This window comes from Polypterus senegalus, chromosome 11 (genome assembly GCF_016835505.1).
Source record: "Polypterus senegalus isolate Bchr_013 chromosome 11, ASM1683550v1, whole genome shotgun sequence".
NCBI classification, from domain to species: Eukaryota; Metazoa; Chordata; class Cladistia; order Polypteriformes; family Polypteridae; genus Polypterus; species Polypterus senegalus.
The window spans coordinates 88,836,356-88,856,637 of record NC_053164.1 but is presented as its reverse complement, the minus strand read 5'-3'; the positions used below and the strand labels follow the sequence as shown (position 1 = coordinate 88,856,637).

General features: G+C 39.0%; 1 protein-coding gene across 1 annotated transcript in view; it reads right to left on the bottom strand.

The window, feature by feature from the left end:
* Positions 1-1,298: 1,298 nt before the first annotated feature.
* actn3b (actinin alpha 3b) overlaps positions 1,299-20,282 on the bottom strand; it is a 76,592-nt gene continuing 57,608 nt past the window's right edge. The window contains exons 8-21 of the mRNA XM_039769206.1: positions 19,057-19,142; positions 17,947-18,039; positions 15,949-16,179; positions 15,338-15,485; positions 11,829-11,979; positions 11,471-11,579; positions 10,009-10,149; positions 9,740-9,922; positions 9,465-9,599; positions 8,528-8,707; positions 5,726-5,872; positions 3,795-3,860; positions 3,480-3,638; positions 1,299-1,626 (exon numbers count right to left, since the gene is read on the bottom strand). Of these exons, the coding sequence (XP_039625140.1) occupies positions 1,468-1,626; positions 3,480-3,638; positions 3,795-3,860; positions 5,726-5,872; positions 8,528-8,707; positions 9,465-9,599; positions 9,740-9,922; positions 10,009-10,149; positions 11,471-11,579; positions 11,829-11,979; positions 15,338-15,485; positions 15,949-16,179; positions 17,947-18,039; positions 19,057-19,142 (1,988 nt within the window). The 3' untranslated portion in view covers positions 1,299-1,467. The remainder of the gene's footprint in view (positions 1,627-3,479; positions 3,639-3,794; positions 3,861-5,725; positions 5,873-8,527; positions 8,708-9,464; positions 9,600-9,739; positions 9,923-10,008; positions 10,150-11,470; positions 11,580-11,828; positions 11,980-15,337; positions 15,486-15,948; positions 16,180-17,946; positions 18,040-19,056; positions 19,143-20,282) is intronic.

The following is a 20,282-nucleotide window of genomic DNA, read 5'->3' as shown; positions in this document are numbered from 1 at the left end:
CAGTACCTGGTTTAAGGACCATGGTATCCCTGTTCTTGATTGGCCAACAAACTCACTTGACCTTAAACCCATAGAAAATCTATGGGGTATTGTGAAGAGGAAGATGCAATACGCCAGACCCAACAATTCAGAAGAGCTGAAGGCCACTATCAGAGCAACATGAGCTCTCATAACACCTGAGCAGTGCCACAGACTGATAGACTCCATGCCATGCCGCATTGCTGCAGTAATCCAGGCCAAAGGAGCCCCAACTAAATATTGAGTGCTGTACATGCTCAAACTTTTCATGTTCATACCTTTCAGTTGGCCAACATTTCTAAAAATCCTTTTTTTGCATTGTTCTTAATTGATATTCAAATTTTCCGAGATACTGAATTTGGGACTTTCATTAGTTGTCAGTTATAATCAGTGTGGTATCCAGCCCGGCCGTCCTGGTTGTGTTGGGGGCCTCGGGTAAAGGGCTTGGAAGCCCAGCCCTGTAGGGACCCGTGGCCACCGCCAGGCGGCACCGCGGTGCCTGAATATCCCTGGAGCCCAGCACTTCCGCCACACCAGGAAGTGCTGGGGGGAAGACGACAGGGGACACCCGGACGGCTTCCGGGTGCGCAGCCGGCACTTCCGCCACACTGGGGTGTGTCTGCAGGGGCGTGCCGGGAAGCAGCTGGAGCCCATCCGGGTTCCTATTTAAGGGGCCGCCTCCCTTCAGTCGATGGGGGAAGTCGGGTGGAAGAGAGACGGAGCTGGTGAGAGGACTGGAGGCGGCCAGGAGAGAGAGGCATTGTGACTGTGTGGCCTGGACGTTTGGGGAAACGGTGCAAGAGGCACTGGGGAGTGCACGTGACTAACCTGTAAATATTAGTGTAAATAAACAGTGTGTGGTGAAATTAAGATGTCCGTCTGTCTGTTTCCGGGTTCAAGTCCACATCAGATAGATAGATAGATAGATAGATACTTTATTAATCCCAAATAATCATCAAAATTAAAAGAAATAAACATTTGAAATACATCAGTCTATGTGTAATGAATGAATCAAATATACAAGTTTCACTTTTTGAATGGAATTACTGAAATAAATCAACTTTGTCATGATATTCTAATTTTATGACCAGCACCTGTATATATTATTTTCAAATATAGGCCCAAATATATACATAAGTTCTGAGCTGCATTTGTTACTTCTGGTGTGTTGAAAGCAAACAGAATATTTTTTAACACTATTTAATACACAGATAAAAAATTCCTTGCCTTTGAGTAGAAATTCAGTGAATGCACACAAGCAAGAATGCCCTTCAACATCAGCAGGTTGAAACAATGTTTTCATTTATTTAATGGATGGCAGAGATGAGGTACAGCTATACTATACTATCAACTCAACAGCTTTCATTTTTCAGGTATCAGAGCAGCAAATCCCATCATTTTCATCTCTGGGGGTGGGGAGCAGGGAAGGGGACATGGTGGTGTGCAGGCTTACAGGTCACTCTCTCCGTAGAGGGCGCTGGAGAAGGAGATGTAGTCAAGAGCCCCAGGTACACTGTCGGAACCCACATACTTTGTCATTCTGCTGATGCAATATTCGGCCTGCTCGGGGGGCAACTCACGTCTCAGCTCTTCCACTGTGATGTAGGTCTGGTAGAGAAAAACAAAAGTTTTGAAAGTTTTTTCTCAGCAGGCAGCATAGTCAGAGCAAGGAAGGAGGTGGGGCTGAGGGTGACAGTGACACAAGATCTAAAGAAGCCATTTCCTTCCTCTTGTACCCCTGGCCCAAGTGGTTTTGCAAGTGATACCCTACATTGGAATATTCTCCACTTCAAAGTGGATGCATTCAGTACGTTTTAAGGCTTTTGTGTCACATTCGTGTTGTTGCCCGGTTTTCTACAACTGTAGCCACTGGGGAATATGTACTTGTTTTTTTCTCTCATTACAAATAAAGCTTCACTTAACAGCATGTTTCTGGAGCAAATGAACATGCACCACAAGTATGACAAACAAATTGACCTCAAACACAAAGAACTTATCTTTTAATCAGTCTGATTGTGGACTTCAAGTATGTTATAACACAAAAAGTTTATTTTCATTTCTGCCTTCTCAGTTATAAGAATCGTTCATTCAATATTTAATGGAGCTAAACTCAGCAGTGATAGAGGCAAGACAAGAACCCCTTTTCTAGATCTAGTCCATCAGTGTAACACACACACACTGGACCAATTTTAGGTTGCAGAACATAAGAATAATATTTCCTCCGTTTGGAAACACTCTTAAGCAATCATACAAATTAGGATGAACCAAAAAAAGAAAAAAAACAGGCAGCAGTGTCTCAAGTTTCTGCTCTGGGTTAGAGAGGAGTGCTGTATAAAAATCAATTATTGGGCATCTACAGTCTCCAGATCGAATTAATGATGTTTGAAGAGCATAGCTCAAAAGATGTCAGCATGATTAACAAAAGTGAACAGCAAAAGAAAGCAAAAGGTGTGTGCACGGTTTGTCGGAGCTTACTAAATTAAACTCAGTCATGCTTTACATGCATAACCCCCAGTAAATGCAGCTGAGCTGTTTTCCTCTTTACCGAGGAACATTAAACAGTAAATAGTGAACGGCCAGGGAATACCAGAACTAGTCTAGGGCTCAGAGGGGTGTTTTATTCTACAGTAATTGAGAGTTGGTAATTTCTTGAAAGAGGAGTTTTAGGAAGCTTTAAGTGAGTCCAGACAGTGCCACTCTCATCTGAGTAAACAAGTAAAACAAGACGAAAGGCATTATATTTATTAACTTCAGAGGCTGGACTGTCAGCTAAACAAGGAGTCTATAATGTCTGTTTATAAAATTAAATCAAAAGAGCTAATGACATGTTTACCTTATAATTCAGTAGCATTCTTTGTCGAAGAATAAACAGTAAATTATAGATGTACAATATCATATTTTGCAAAGACACAATTAATGTATATATTCTCCTCCCTCAACTTGGGTTGGTCTGTTTCCCAGAGCTGTGACTGCACAGGGCTTCCTGATAAAGTTCTAACCTGTTCTTAACTCAATTTTTCTTTTTGTAAAAACTTGATTGCTTTGTATGGATTGTAATAAAATTAATAAAAATAAAAAAAAAAGTTCTAACCTTGGACTGAAATAGTGGCAGTGTAAAGGCCAAACAACCTTCTGCATGTTCACATTACATCATTAAGTTTCTTAATATAACTATCAATTTAACTATGAATAATTTAAACTGATAAAATTATCTAATTTAGGCATACAGAAAACTCAGATGGTTCTATGCTGCTTAAAGTGGGGAGGCAGGGACACAGAGCTAGGTGGCTGTAGACTATCAGGCAAATACACGTCCTTCTGGTTTATGTGTAGTGGACAGTAAACCACACATTCCTGATGACATAATTCAACAAATTCTCCTTAGCCAACAGAATTAAAGAAAGAAGCTTGGAAACAACCAAAATGATCTGAAAGCAGTCTTTTTTTTTACAACCAGTTACCTTATCTGAAGCAAGGATCTTGAAGGATGCCATGACTTGTTCAGCAGTGTCAGTCTCCGCAGTTTCCCTGGTCATGAAGTCAATGAAAGCCTGGAACGTCACAACACCTGTATTGTTGGGATCGACCAAGGTCATGATGCGTGCAAACTCCACTTCACCCTTGAGAAAGAAAGAGACATATGAAAGGTTAAGGGAGGCAAATTAATAAAATATTAAGGTGTACAGGTGCAATCTAAAACAGATGCTAGCTATATCAGTTTCTATAAAATAAGAGAAATGGTTCCAACTGACAGAAGCTGACAATTTGTATCTTACCAGATCATAACCCATGGAGATAAGGCAAGCACGGAAGTCATCAGGATCCATCATGCCATTCCTCTTCTAAAGGAACAAAAATAAAGTAACATATTGAAAATAAGTACCAAGGAATATCACAAATTAGCATCTTTACCTAACTTAATGTAAAAAAACTGCTTTCAGTTCTTATATACCCTAGTCCTTGGTACAAAAGCTGCAATGTAAAATAAAGGCTGACTGACTGATTCAACACATGCTTCACAGATGTATTCACTCTAAAAGGTACCATAAATACAAATGATGTCCTAAAGCCCTTTTTGAGAGTACTTACAATGAAGTGTGCTATGCAAATTGAGATTCAGTTAACTCCCTACAGAAACAATATTTTATGCATAATTCTGAACAAGTTATAAAATTAGGACATTTTATTGTTTTATTTTCAGGATCAGCCATTTAATGGATGTTACCACTATCTGTTTATAGATGCTTTCACTGATCACAAACTACTTAGAGATGATTGAAAATTCCAGTCACCTGTTGATTCCTTTAACTTAGCACTAACTAACATTATGGGCCAATAACAATAACATCTATGAGTTATTAAGGGAAGCCACAGAGGGAAAGAGGCTATACAACAAACTTTGTAAAGAGTGCCGAGATTATTAGATTGTACTAGCTGAAATACCTGCCGTTGCCTGGGAGGAAAATAAAGTGTTTTTTTTTTTTTAATTGTTTGAGAAAAATATAATTAAAAAAACACAACTTTAAAAATAAAAATAAATTAACAAACAACGAAGACTCACTAATGTGCTTGTCTCACGGTCTTGTATGTATGTTATCATCTAGTTGATGCTTGAAACTGGCCAACTTTCTTTAATTTCAAAAGCAACATGGCCTGTGGAGGTGCTCAAACATAAAGAATGCTGGCAGTCACTTCCAGTTTGCCCTCTGGTGGTCGTTCCGAGTGTCAACTGGATGATAACATGCATACAAGACCACATGATCACCCCCATCCATACCCAGAAGGGGGTGGGTTAGGGTTGATTTCACCCTACAGTATTTTTAGCCGACCAATGGCAAACATGTGTACTGAGTTTCATGAAAATTGCACCAGCCGTTCGGAAGTGATGCTGAAACATACATACATACATTTACTTTTATATATATATATATATATATATATATATATATATATATATATATATATACACACACTATCCCTCCATTCATCCATTATCCAACCCGCTACATCCAAACTACAGGGTCACAGGGTCTGCTGGAGCCAATCCCAGCCAATACAGGGCAAGGCAGGAAACAAACCCGGGCAGGTATATATGTATATATATATATATATATATATATATATATATATATATATATATATATATATATACATACATAGATAGATAGATAGATAGAAAAGCACTCTATACAATATGATAGATAGATAGATAGATAGATAGATAGATAGATAGATAGATAGATAGATAGATAGATTATTATAGATTGAGTAGCTCAAAATGTTGATTAATTTTTGCCTTACCAGAGCTATGACTTTACATATTGATTAAACAGCTATTGATTTCCTCACAATCTCACCCATAACTGAGTACATTTTAGTTTATTTAGTCTTTACAAAGAATAAACCATGTCTCTGAATCTGTATCTCTAACAAAACTAAAATATTTAATCCAAACATTCATAAATGAAAAAAGATGAAATCAATGAAAAGGGCTTGTTTAGTATGGTACTTTAAAATGCACCAAGTGAATACAGACAACCCACAAATGTTAAAAAACGTGCCTCTCAGTTCTTAATGCTTGGAATTCAGCCCCAGTGAGACTTCTCATCAAATCCAGTCCAATCCCAATCACTTGAAGATGGAAGGACTAATAAAAAAAAAAACTGGAACTGTAGCATGCTGTCACCACAGAAGTGTGTGAACTCACCCTGTCAAAGTGGTTGAAAGAGGCTCTGAACTCATTCAGTTGCTCCTGGCTAATGCCCTTGGCGTCACGGGTCAGGATCTGGTTCTCCACCTCATTGATGGTCCTAGCAATCGTAGTGAGAAGTTGTTCCCAGCCCACACGGATATGCTACAAGAGCAAGAAAAAGAAAAAAGTGAAGTGATACTCGGTGGGACAGTGCAAGTCTTATTGGAATTCCCCTAAAGAATATAGGACGGGGGTTTTGACTATAAGGGACCGCCCTGAATGCCAGAGACCACTCCACAAACACACAGTTCTAAGTTAAAATAAAGATATTTTATTTTTAACAATACATGTGCAGGCTTCTGCATCAGTCCATCCAATCTATATATAATTCACTAAGGCAAGACAACCATGGAAAGCACGCCGGAAGGGGCATGGATTCACTAAGCCGCCGACAAGTGAGACACCTATGGCGCACGCAGGAAGGAGCCACGCCCATCAACTCCAAACCCATTGGATACGACGACGACTTGCAGGGCCACGCCCACCAACTCGGACGCGACACAGAAAAATGGCGTCATTTATATTCGTCTGTCATAGAGGCCACATGCAGTGCAGGTCAGGTTAATGTCATGTGCATGTCATGCACCTCCGAGCTACGTTGACTGTTCATAGAGGCATGTTTCTCGCGGAGGTGAATCGCCATATGCAGCGTGTGAAACGGTTTGCGAGGGTATCACATGGGATCCTTAAAAAAAATCCTTTACAACTAAGGTTAAAGCACAATGAAGTAAGCAGTCTTTAAAAACCGACTTTTCGGTTACGATGCACGACCGCGTGCACCATAGCAAACTGTTTTACACGCTACATACAGCTATTCGTATCCGCGACAAACATGCGTCTTCTTAGATGCTCCCGCAGGAACACGGAAGACGTTTTCCTGCCCACCAACACTCCTTTTTCACCGGCCGGCGTCTACCCTCGCTCTCTAGGCATTCACACTGCCTGCCCAGTTAGCCCCTTTCGTCTGTGGTAAGAGTCCACATTCACGTCTGAGCCACGCGGTGTTTGTTATGCCGCGGGTTCACTATTGTGTTGTATTCTGCTCTCTCCAGAGTTCCATCTTTTCATTCACTTACTGTTGTATTCTCACACCAACCCGTTTTAGACATCCGTGTCTTTCCAGAACTGTTTAGCATTCAATAAATAATTATGCATGACATTGAGCGTGTGTCTACCCGGCGTGGGTAAGCTGTTGAACCCCATTTGGGCTGCAAACCGTTGAATTCCCACTAAGTGCAACTCATATGCTCCCACTGCTTACGTCCCAACCCTTTGTACACAACTCCCTCCCGCCTTGCTACTACCGTGGCTGGGTGTCTTAGTGGATTATATATAGAAAAGCAGCCAGATCCGCACAGAGCAATGAAAAGTCTAGGTCAATCACACGTACATCTGGACTGTATAAAGATGACAACTCAAGTGACGAGTTGGAGGTGAGCACATGAGCGGGCAGTGCATACTGAACGAGAAATCAGCAGACTAGCATGACGGACGGAGCTGAATGGACGTCCTTCTCCTCTCCTCCCGTTCCAACCTCTGCGCCGTGCACCCCCATCATTCCGTCTGGCAGGAGGAGGCGCGAGGACGGTCTGCCAGTTTTCAGTCACGGACGATTGTGTGTTGGTTCGTTCCGTGCATTGTTACAATGTTGCTTTTCTTGCTGATTTATTACATTACCGATTTTTCAAATGTTACTTTTCTCCCTGTGCTTAAAAATCATTAAAAAACCAGCCTGATTATGCGGCGTGCGGCGTATGGTACGCCACAGGTTGGCTAGTATAATATAATAAATGAATGTCTTTTCTGTCTCTTTCTGCTTCCACAGAGAGCATCGCCCTCTTCTGCCCAACTCGCCCCCTCTGATGAACATGAGGAGGCTTCTTTTATACTGGACCCTGGAGCATTTACAGTGCCACAATATTGCATGTTGGAAGTACTGTACTTTTGTCCCAGGCAGAAGCCCCCAAAGTAGGGACAACAGGGCTGACCATCCAGACTACAATTCCCACCATGTCCTGTGGGTATACAAATGAGAGTTCCACCAGGGGACTGCTTCCACCCCGTGTATTGGAGGAATATATGACGCAGACGTGCTCTGTCCCTGCACTATGGCCACCCGACCAGGAAAGGTACTGCAAACAATCCTTCCTGGAATGCCCATCCTTTCATTTTCTTTCCTTATTGCTTCCCGGTCTAACAGGCAATTGCCCTCCATCCAAGTTGGGACAGTCATACATCTGCTATGGCAATCACATGACACTTGTTGTTTTTAATAAGTAGGACAAAATGAATTAGATATGAGACAGTGGAACAGTAGATTTTTTTCTGAACATGTTGGCCATACTGATGAAATTGACAAGGAATGCAAATACTCATTTTTAACTCTTTCTGACAAAAGGGCTTTGGTGAACATTAGACTTGTTCTGTGCTAACCTATGTTTCTGCATATTCTGTAAGAAGGTAAAATGCCATAGGAAAGCATCATTTAATGCAGACTATCAAATCACAGAATTTTCACCAGTGAATTCTTCTGCATCCTACTAGAGACAAGGGGGGAGTGGGATGCAACTGAATCTATGCCTGGCACAAAATAGATTATTGTAAAGTGCATTTGTGTCAACTGTCCTCAAAGTTTAGATGCTATTTGCTCAAAAAGATAGTAATGGCACTAAGAAATATACAATGTACAGTAAGATTGAGGATAGGTCAGAAGTATAACAATGCATTGACAGAAATACACACAATAAGTAAACTCACCTCCATAGTATAATTGGTGTGCTTATTGTCAAAGATGAGTGCTTCCTGGATGAGCTGATGGTCACCCTCCAACTTGTCAATGTTAGATTTGTAGTTGATGATGTTCTGTTCATATTGTTTTAGCTGGTTCATCTGGTCTTCCAGAGATCCTGCCATATCCACTGAAATGTGTCCAATTTCCTATAAAGACAAATAAGTTAGGCTATGCTGCGTACAAAGTTATAACTGCTATCTAGTGCAAACTATTGCAGATATGACAGTATGAAAAGAGAATACAGACAGACTTGTATTAGATGCAAAGACAAGTTGCAGATATTTTGCATTACAAAAATCAAAAGTACAGTGCTTGAATAAAATATTTTTGATCAAGTCTGAGACACATGTCATTGTGGTGCAGTGGTTACTGTTGCTGCCTCACAGGTCTGCAGCCCTAGGTATACACAATGGCATGGTCACAGCTGTATGGAGTAAGCATACTACATATGAGTTTGTCTGGCTTTTGTTTGGGTACTCCAGCTCCTTTCCACATCCCACAGAAATGCAAGTATGGTTAACTAACGTCTTCAAATAAACTTGGTGTATACACCTTGTGAGACACTCATATGGAATTAATTTCTGCCAAGAGAGGCTGTGGTTTTTCATAGCCCTTTAATGATATGTATGTATTATATGAGTAATAGGAAATTAAAAATGTTCATCTTAACCGAAAATGAACCTCGTAACATTATACCTTCCAATAAATGTCAGGTTATGTAAAAATTTTGTCAGGGAGACCTTCAATTGAATTCAATGATCTAGGGAGTGTTATACTTGCTGGGGTTTTGATGAACAAAACAATCCTGTATCCACCATACTGTGAGGCTGAAACACTATGAATACCTTTTTTTTAAAACTCTAAATCAAATTAGAAAAATGTGACAGAATTAAAAGTAAGCACCTCCATCTTGGTTTGAATCCAGGGTCCAATGACATTGGCTTGGGCTGCAAATTGGCGCCTGAGTCTTTCATTTGCTTGCTGGCGGGCCACTTCTTCTTGTAACATTTGGTCTCGGTGAGGAACCAGCTGTTTCACCTATAAAACAAAATAAACACAGTTACTGTATACCTTGAACAAATTTGTGTAGAATTCCTCTTGCATTTTTCATTGTGATACAGTGTTCATTTTAGATGCACTCCATTGCAACCTACAGTTACTTATTTCACTGTACTCACCGTCTCCCACTTGGTAGTGATATCCTGTGATGTCAGATTAGTGTAAGGATTGATACCAGATAACTTGATGCCATAGGTCTGTGCAATTTTCAGAATTTCATTGTGGATGCCCATTGTGGCCATGCGCTCTTTGTCTGCTTCTGGTAAGGTGGCCTTAAACTGTTCATGGGCTGTAATCAAGCTCTGTGGATGCAATTTGGTGAAATTGTTGTAAGGTGAAACAAGAAAATTCTTTTTCTTTAAAAAAAAAAAAACATCTTGATTTTTACCTGGATCTCCTCAATACTGTGCACAATAAACATGTCTTGCAAGTCCTCCATCGCTCCATCCATCCAGTTGTTGAAGGGGGCTGCCCTCTTGGCAAATTCCAAGTACAGCTGGTCAATAGTCTCCCACAACTTCTCTACACGCTGTTAATACATATATATATATATATATATATATGTGGCATTAGTGTAAAAGAGAACTTTGAGCAGAAAGACTTACATTTTCTATGTTGGAAATACCAGTGAAAATTAAAACAGATGAAGTACAATCAAGGTTAGAAAGGAAGCTTTTTTGGGGTGACTCAAATAACCTATTTTATAGGTAAATTTTCATTTATTACTGATTGTTACTACTGTATCGCCTGTGTAATATAATATAAAATAGGCTTCTGCTAGACCTGTGCTGCCCTTCTCACAACAATCACTGCTTTTGTGTTTTCAGTTTTCTTTCTGTGTTTTACTTTTTACCTAAATTACTAAATTGCTCCACATTAGTCAAGTGAACCTGATAATTAATGTACAATCTATTTAATAAGAGCAAGAAAACAACAAAAGAATAGAGAGGCAAAGATAGTAAGTGATCTAATCTATCACTTTCATTTTGAAGAGTATAATAACATGTGCAAGCATTTAAGAGTTTATTTATTGCTGACAGCTAGTATGTAGAATAACTACTATACAGCACCACAAATGCAAGTTATTAACTCATCTTAATCACATATTCCAGGACTTTACTAGTATATTATGGAATCATGTGTGAACAAAAATCATAGCTAATGACCTGGGAAATTTACTTGTCAACATAATGATCCACCTTCAATATATTAACCTATCTTCCATCTGAGAATAATGTTGTCAGGAACAGGATCAGTGTGGTAACATTTGAATAAATTAAAAACTGTCATGCATAGAAGTGACAGACCTATAAACGTTATTGATTGTTTGTGAAAGACCAAACCCCACTTGAATACAGGAATTAGCTAACTCATTAATGTTGAATTGTACTTGTAAAAATAAGTAATGTTATCTCCACCAATTTATCACCACAATGCATTCCGTCAGAATATTTTTACAATAATGTTTTTGTCATTATATAAAGGAGTCCTGTTTAAGTGGGTCAAAGTACTCATTCTATAAAGTGTAAATTGCTCATTATAAATGCACTGTTGGTGCTACTCACTACTATTCACAAAGGCTGTCAAAAGAAAGGTCTTCCATGAGATATCTTATGAAAATTATATTATGTAAGAAGTCATTCCCACCAATAACTTCCTTTTTCTTATGTTATGTGAACAGTAAATGGTAGATTGGAATCGACACAAACCTTTACATATTACTAACGGTAATATTCATGAATCATCCCATGAGCTGCATAAAACGTTAAAAGTATTTGGCAGGTGAATTATGTTAAATGGTACAAGTATAGGTGGCACATGTGAAATAAAATCATCAGCAAGTACCATACCTCTAAAGCATCTCTTCTCTTCTGAGTCAGGGTGCCCAAGTTGTCCCACTGGTCACAGATGCCCTGGCAGCGGGCATTTACAGTGGCAGCATCATGGTAATCCAGCTCACTTGACAACAAAAGAGAACATTGCCAATAAAGTGATAAGAATATTTAGTTCTAGATGCCAGTAGTGTCCTAACTCTATGAGAGCTGCTGTCTAAGAGCAATCCTCAGCTTCCCACTCACTTATCACATTGTCCATCTGTTTCATTTCCATCACCTCACATGTACACATTCCATAAGTAATGTGGACCACTGGCAATTACAATTATATTATAATCATACCACTTATAATCCTTTCTTATGCTGCGCTTACTTGAGCTCCTGTGCAATCGCTGCAATCTGTTCCACACGGTCCTGGTGGGCTGCCAAGTCACTCTCAAAGGCCTCATGCTTCCTCATCAGTGCTCGGATCTCCATCAAAGAGGCTGATTCATAGTCCTTCTGTGAAAGCAAATCTTCCTTACCTGTGTATGGTAATAGATGTAATAATGTTATTCAAGAATATCTAGCATTTGAAAATAAATTGTACAGTAAATGGTTGAAAATAATCAATAGGATAGGCCATTTAAATGTAAAGGTTTGCTATACCTGTATAATATTACTGCATGCTAGTCAATCATTTATTAGTTTTTCATGACAGTGCAGGTGACACCGTGGACACTGTAAATGGTTTAGGGTCTCCTCTCTTTGGATGTATTATGAAATGTGCCTTCTATTGATCCATCTTTGATACTTCATTTCCTTCTCTCACTTTTGTCTCTTTGGTACTGGTTTGCTCGCATTTCTTACTACTTCTACTATATTTTAATTATGAAGCCTCCTTTTAATATACCATTTCATTAAACTTGCACTCTAGATTTTTTGTTGCTTCATTTGTTTGCCTTTTATATTACCTCTGAAATAAAACTGGTATGTAAAATTAAAACAAACAAATTTAGTTTGCATGTCCTCCATAAGTTTGTGGGAATTTTTCCTCCAGGTACTCCTGCTGTCCTCCTGCCAATAACATGTATATGAAGTTAATTGTCAATTCTAAATGGTCCCTGCATCAAGTGTATAGGTGTGTGCATGTATGTGCAACTATGCCTTGAGTTTACTGTAAGTAATACTCAGGACAGGGATGGTTTTCAAATTCTATCCAGCACTGCTGGGGTAGATATTAGCTCTGTTTAATTTTAAACTGGACAATCAGGTTAGGAGATCAATGGACGGATGGCATGAAAAAAAATTAATGGCTTGAAAAATGATTTTCCAGATGGACAGAGTATCAAAATAACTCTCAGTAAGTTAGTTCTAATGTGTTGTCACCAGTTACTGCTTTTGGAAAACAGTAGGAAAATTTCATATTTCCAGGCACAGGGCACTTTACCCATTCATAAATATAGTACAACTAGCTACCTAACTGCATACGTACTGGCCTAGCTTTGCATTTTATTTATATATATATATATATATATATATATATATATATATATATATATATATATATATATATATATATATATTTATTAATTAGTCACACACATGCGCATGAGAGGCAGTCTAAGGGCTTAACTGGGAGATGCAGAGCCAGGGGTTGATGAACAGTTCTAATGCCTTTTCTCCCTCTTCCACAGACCACCAGAACAAAAACCCAGTTAAAACTCTGACCACTTCCGCTGCTACATCACTCCTTCCTACAGACATTACTTCTGCCCGATATCCCACTCCTTCCTGTCCTTCACCTATAAAATCCTTAGCCTTCACTCTGTTAGTCAGTTGATGTTTGACTCAGTTCTTTGTGATATCTCTCTTGAAATTCATTTTTTTGGCTGTTACTCCCTTTGCTTTCTTTACAATTGGCATAGTCATCAGGACTGCATTCTAGGATGTCTGAGGAGCAGGACCTGAATACCATTTTTACCCATCTAGTGACTGAACTCCAGAGGGTCCAAGTCCAGGTGGCGGAGTCAGAAGCAGTACAACAGGACCAGGTCAGAATACTGTCTCAAGTGCTCGTCCCACTTACAGACCAGGATGACGCAGAAACCTACTACGTCATATTTGAGTGCATAGCAAAGAGAAACCGATGGCCACAGTCTGAATGCATTAACATTCTAGCACCCTTCCTGAACGGCAAGACGCAGCGTGCTTATTATGATCTCTCAGAGGAGGATGCCACCGATTATGATAAACACCACTCTGAAGTCCTCAAGCGGTTTGGAGTATCTGTGGACCAGCAGGTGAAGCAGTGGTGTAAGTGGTGCTTCGACCCTAAAAGGTTGATCACTCAAAGGTTAGCTCAAGGTCGGGTGTATGCTGGACCTTGGTGTTATTGAGGAAAACCACAGCCCTTGGTCCAGCCCTATTGTCTTGGTCCCTAAGCCAGATGGAAGTTGGAGATTCGGCAACTACTTCCAACGGCTTAATCAGGACTACCAGTTTGACAGTTACCCAATGCCGTGAGTGGGTGACCTCCACGAATGGCTAGTGAAAGCCCAATACTTGACCACCCTGGACATGACCAAAGGGTACTTTCCTTTGCGGAATCCGCAAAGGTAAAGACCACATTTAGCACCCCTAGTGGACACTGGCAGTATCATGTCCTCCCATTCGGCCTGCACGGGGCTCCGGCAACCTTCCAGCATCTGGTCGGCAAAGTGCTCAAGCCCCACAATGTCTATAGTGCTGCCTACCTGGATGACGTGGTCATCTACTCCAACACAGATTAACCCTAGGAAGTGTTTCTTTGGGTTAACCGAGGCCAAGCATTTGAGCTACCTGGTGGGCAGGGGTACCATTAGACCTCAGTGTTCAAAAGTCCATACGATACTGAACTGGTCCCATCCGAAAACAAAACGGCATGTGCAAGCCTTAAAGGGTCTAGTGAGCTACTACTGCCTATTTGTTTCTCGCTACTCCAAGAGGGCTGGGCCTTTGACAGATTTGACAAAGAAGCGGGTTCCTAATCAAGTTGTATGGGATGATAAAAGATAAAACAGAAACTGCATTCCATGACCTTAAACAGGCCCTTACATCAGCACTTGTCTTAATAACTCCAGACTTTTCCCTGCCTTTTATCCTCCAGACAGACACTTCAGACACAGGACTCGGAGCCATGCTGAGAAAAAGCGTTGATGGTGCTGAATATCTGATCATGTTTGGGAGACCAGGTATGCAGCGGTCAAGAGAGAAGTCCTCGCCATCAAATGGGCAGTAACGCAGCTGAGACACTACCTACTGGGTTCTGAGTTTACCCTCGTTACAGACCATGTGGCACCATGGGAAGATGAATCTGTGGGTCAGCAGGTGGTTTTTAGACCTTCAGCCCTATCGGTGCACTGTGGTTTATCATAGGGGCTCTCTTCAGGCCAACGCTAATGCCCTCTCCTGAGTTCATGACCTCCATATGGGTCTGGGGTCAGAGGGGGGCCGTGGGTGGACTTTCCAAATTTTTATCTTTGTCCCATTGCTTTCTTCTCTCACCAATGGGCGTGGTTAAATCTCTTGGCACAAAGTGTAGTCTCGCCGGATGTGAAAGTGTCTTTCTGAGAAAGTCACGTCTCATTTCTCTGAACAGGTCTTGTCGTTTATAGAATAGTGAGATATACTGCATATATATATACATATATACGTATATATATATATATATATATATATATATATATATATATATATATATATATATATATATATATATATATATATATATATATATATATATATATATATATATATATATACACACACACACACACGCACATGTCTATTCATTCATCCTTATCTTGTATACTGCATTAGTATATTAAGTCCATCCTACTAAGGTGGTTTACAGTGTCTTACCTGCAGTCCATGACTCATGTAAGGCACACTTCTGCTTAAACTTTTCAGCCAGGTGGTCAAGACGCTCCAGCCTCCTGATCTCAGTCAACAGCCACTCCTCATAGCCTTTTTCTACTTGCTCCAGGCCTTTCCATGCATTTGCAATGTCCTGAATTAATAAAAGAGAATGATCAACATGTACTCTGTGGCATGTGCTTTTTTAACCACAACTTGTAGTCCAATTTCAATACATTCTCACAGATGACAGAAGCAATTTTGTCATTTAGCTTGATCTTGTGTAAGGCCATTAAATATCAAGAAATTCACAGGGTCAGAAAAAGCAGTATGATTATCTATTGTTTAATGCTGGAAAAAGTGCATTTCAGATGATTTATAAATGACCATCTGTAACTTTAATGGCGTCACTATTATTGCTACCTTTTAGCGTACTACAATTTTCCAACTACATTATATTAAAAATACATTTTTCAACTTCAGTGTCTTATTAGAATTAATGTATGGAATAAGGTGGTATATCGACCCTGCTAAAATATTCTAACATTGAGCACTATGTAAAATCCCTCTCTTAGGTTTTTAGTGTTAAGGTGTATTAGTAAATTTAACCTACATACCGAAACCATCTTGCCCTCTGAGGGCATAAATGCAGGGCGGTTGCTGAGCCTCAGCTTGGTCTGTAGGGTATTAAAGTTGATCTCCAGCTGGCATTTTTCCTGCACACGTGGGGGTTTATGCACACGTCTGTAGTCACGGAAATCTTCCAGTTTCTGCTGCATGGCACGCATGGTCTGTTCAGCCACACGGTTCTCTAGCCAGGGGATGGTGCGACGAATCCATTCCAAAAGCTGTAAAAGAAAGCAGACATTGAGCAACATAAATAAAGAGACTCCAACTTTTTCTAAAATTTGTGAAACATGGGTTCTAAACTCATAGAAAAGATTAACAGGGCAGAAGTCAAGCTGACCATCAAAAAGTGCCATATAAACAGAGGGACCACATTGGTATAAAGAAAAGCTAATGTGTGGATATTACCCAGTGGTTGATCTACCATAGGAATAGACTTTAAATATTCCTCCTTTAGGTGCAACACAGTCGCTCAAGCTGAATGCCAATGCCTTGGAATCCTATGGTTCAGAGAATATGACAGGTCCTTAAAATTATTTTATTGTTGCTTGGTGCATTAATGGATTAGTGAGGTTATTAAGTAGTAGTGGTGAAATGCATCTCCAGGCCTTAAAGGGTAACATATTACACCTGTCACATGTTGCTTGTGAACAGACAAGGAGATGCAGCTAACAACAATATACTGAGTGACAGTATACCATAGTGGCCAATAAGGTGGTTAAAGTGTGGCATGATCACTAGAGAGAAAGTACACCATTGTGGGAGAAAATGAGAGTATCTCCATATTTTGGATTGGTGGATGAGTGGATTTTCTTGCTGACTGGCATGAGCAGGCATTGATGGAACAACTAGGTGTGGATTGTCAGTATGTGTGATCTGTGCAGAGATGAATGCAAAGCTCCACAATGGATATTCTCCTGTTGTAGGTCTCAGTAATCTTAAAAATAGGGTTGTAAAGAGATACAATAAATAATATCTCTATCATGATTACACTATCTGTAGTCTAAAGCAATATGTGAAAAATGTTCAAAAGTATCACTGCAGTTAGTAATATGCGAGTCTGGTGGGTTGCTCAGGGACACCTATTATGGTGACGGAGAAAGCTACATTTCATCATAGTTGCTCATTAAATTAGAGCATTTTGGGACTAAATACAAATGTATATTTTGGCGCAAAAATATATGCTTTGTTTTCACGGTTAGTTTGAATGAACCAACTGCATTGTTAATGAAAAAGAAGTTTTGTTTGTTATTTTGAATTGAACAACTGGGCAGTGGTAAGATCTTTTACAACATAACTCCAGGGAGCTGGATTTTAACTTGCCCAGAGTTAATTCCTGTCTTGCTGTAATCTGCTTAGATAGGCTCTAGACATTCCTTTGTAATGGAAAGAGTAGGCAAAATAAATGATTTTGTGTGTCAGTTTGACATCTCACCACTAGGAGGCCCCTGTTACACTGTCTAAACCAGGAGGAGAAGGAGGTTAGGAGCACGCACTGATACAGTGCATTGCTGCACCCACCACACGACAAACCAACTCAGGATCGCAGTTTAGGACCCAAGGTCAGCCATGCAACGGGTAAATATCTCAGCAGAACAGAAATATATTTACACCTTTGGAGTTTTGAAAATTCTTTATAATTTACAGTTATTAGATTCCACAAAAGCAAGTTTAGCATAGAGAAAATATTTAAGGAACATTTTCTGTAACAGAAAATTAGGTATTTTTCATCAGGAACAAACACACTGCACTTACATGGAAGATTGGCAATGAACATGCAATATATAAAAGCCACAAATCATGGGTATCTGCTTATGGTGCAGTTATTATAAATTGGTAAATAATGTATATGAAAGTATAGGAGAAAGTTCACAACCCAATAGAGATATTGTATATCAAACATATTTTTAAAACCATTCTTCTGCTTTTATCCATTTTACTACCAGATTCACTGCTAAAAGAAAATGTCATAATAGTAAACCTCATACCTCACTGGCCAGTTTCTCATATTCCTCCATTAGCTTCTCATTCTCTTGATTGACAGCAAGAACTTTGCAGATTCGGTTAGCAGCAGTCTCAGCCTACAGTGGCAAAAGGAAATGTCATAAAGTTTCACAGTATTTCAGCAAAGCCAACAACTAGGCACTCAAATAAGTTCCCATTTTTTGCTTAATGGTAATTTATCAAGAATATTATATTAATCAGAACAGTGTGACAATTGATATATAACAGCCCTCAGGTTACATTCATAGACACTCAGATTATTCATTTTCCTCATCAGAAAGAATGGAAGAATTGTAATTAATTTCTAAAACCCAAGTTGTTTTTCTGTCAAAATTAAATAGCTATCAATAGAGAAGGCTAGAATCAACTATTGTGAGTGTGAGACCTTCATAAGTTAAATATTTAACAAACAAAAGAACCACAATTGCCTATCATTTGCTGCTGTATCATATTTGCAATTATTCAGCAGTCACTTGCCGACCACATTTTCTCTATATTTAAGAACATAAGCACACTATAAGTATTCTTTATCTCTCTTTGCTGTGGTTTTCTAAAGTTTTGGACCTTTTTAGATTCTTTTAATTATGATTTTATCTAAAGACAGAGGTTATGTTGCACAGTGTTTAGAGGTGGGCAGATTTCCCGATATAAAAATAAAAGACGTGTTTGTAGGTGGGCATTTGACCACATTTTAAGGAGAAATGGTCAGTATGCATACGGTATTGTAAAATCTGTTACATCAAAATAAATAACATTTATTTTGAGGGCTAAATGTGGGAGGTAAAAACTCAACCTTTCAGCTGCTACTTTTTAAACTGTGGGTAAAATACGTAAAGTATATGTACAATTTCAGGCTTAATGTATAAGCAAGGATGTTAAATTTTGAACAAGATAAAATTAAAGATAGTTTAAGCAGATTTTCATTAATGTCCTTGTTTCTTCATTGGTTTTTGGGTGACATTATATGTAAAGACCTCAATAAATCTGCAAACTGCTCCTGCTGATGGCTTTTGTGCCACAAGGAAGGAGAAGCAGAGATTCAAGGAGAGGGGTGGAATAAATTTGCACCAGTAGCAATTAGAACAAACCATTACCTGCTCAGCTCCAGCAAAGGCATGGTAGAAACAGGAAACATAGGTCATGATGGCTTTTTCATCTGGTTTGGGGGTGTTAACAATATCTGTAAGAAGGAAAGAAAATCAAACATCTTAGAAAACTAAGCAGTTAAAAATAAGCTGGTACTGAATTATAAGGAAGAGGAAAGGCATCAGGTAAAAAAAAGGGCGGGGGTTGTGTGTGAAGTGTATGATATCTTTAGGAAAATGTCATGTATTTATCTTTTACTCATAAAATTCCCCCCTCCTCCTACCCCAAGTAAAATGTTATATGTGGTTCATATTAAATAATCAAACTAATCCCAAGGAGCACAATTCTGAATTGAGAATTGTACTGGAGAATATTTTCAATATCAAATAAAAAGGACTGTGATGAGGTGGACACATGATAGCCAAAAGTTTAAAGTTACCAGTAAACTTCCTACTTTTCAATCAGTCCTAGAACATGAAAATTGTTGAATGTTATATGGAAGACTTCATTGTTTCATTAATGTTGTATGGAGGCATACAAACTCATGACAATTTAATCTGCTATTAAATATGGAAATATAATAATAATAATAATAATAATAATATTAGTAATTATTATTATTATTATTTGGATTTATACAGCAATTACTCAGTACCCACTAAATTATTTTCATTTGCTCATTAAAGCAAAAAAGCATTACAGTGCTTTCAAATTGAAGACAGATCTCTTGACTAGTGAATGAGTGGGGGAAGGTGGGTCTTCAATTCAAAATCAAAATAATGGTATGGGAAAAGGCTTCTTATTTATGGACTACTTTCATTTTCCAGCAGAATTTATTTACCGATATTTTAGAAGACAATGCATGCATTTTAGCACTCCTGCCTCACAGTTAGGAGACCTGGGTTTCCTTAGGATATAGCAGGCTGGATATTGGATGGATGGATGCATGCATTTTGCATGCTGTGAATATACAACCAGATGACATGTGAATTATGCAACAGAAAATGTCAGATTTTTTTCCATTGATGTTTTTGATGTTGTTTGCTGTTGTACAGAGTTGGTCACATCAGGCTCCCATTTAATTAGAAATATTATTAAAATTTTCCAAAAAGACAAGAGATTACCAATACAAATTACATGGAGTAAGTAACATAAAAAATATACTTTTTGGGCAGAGTATTCATTTAACACAAATATCCTGCTGCTACAACTCAAAATATACAGTAGTATGAGG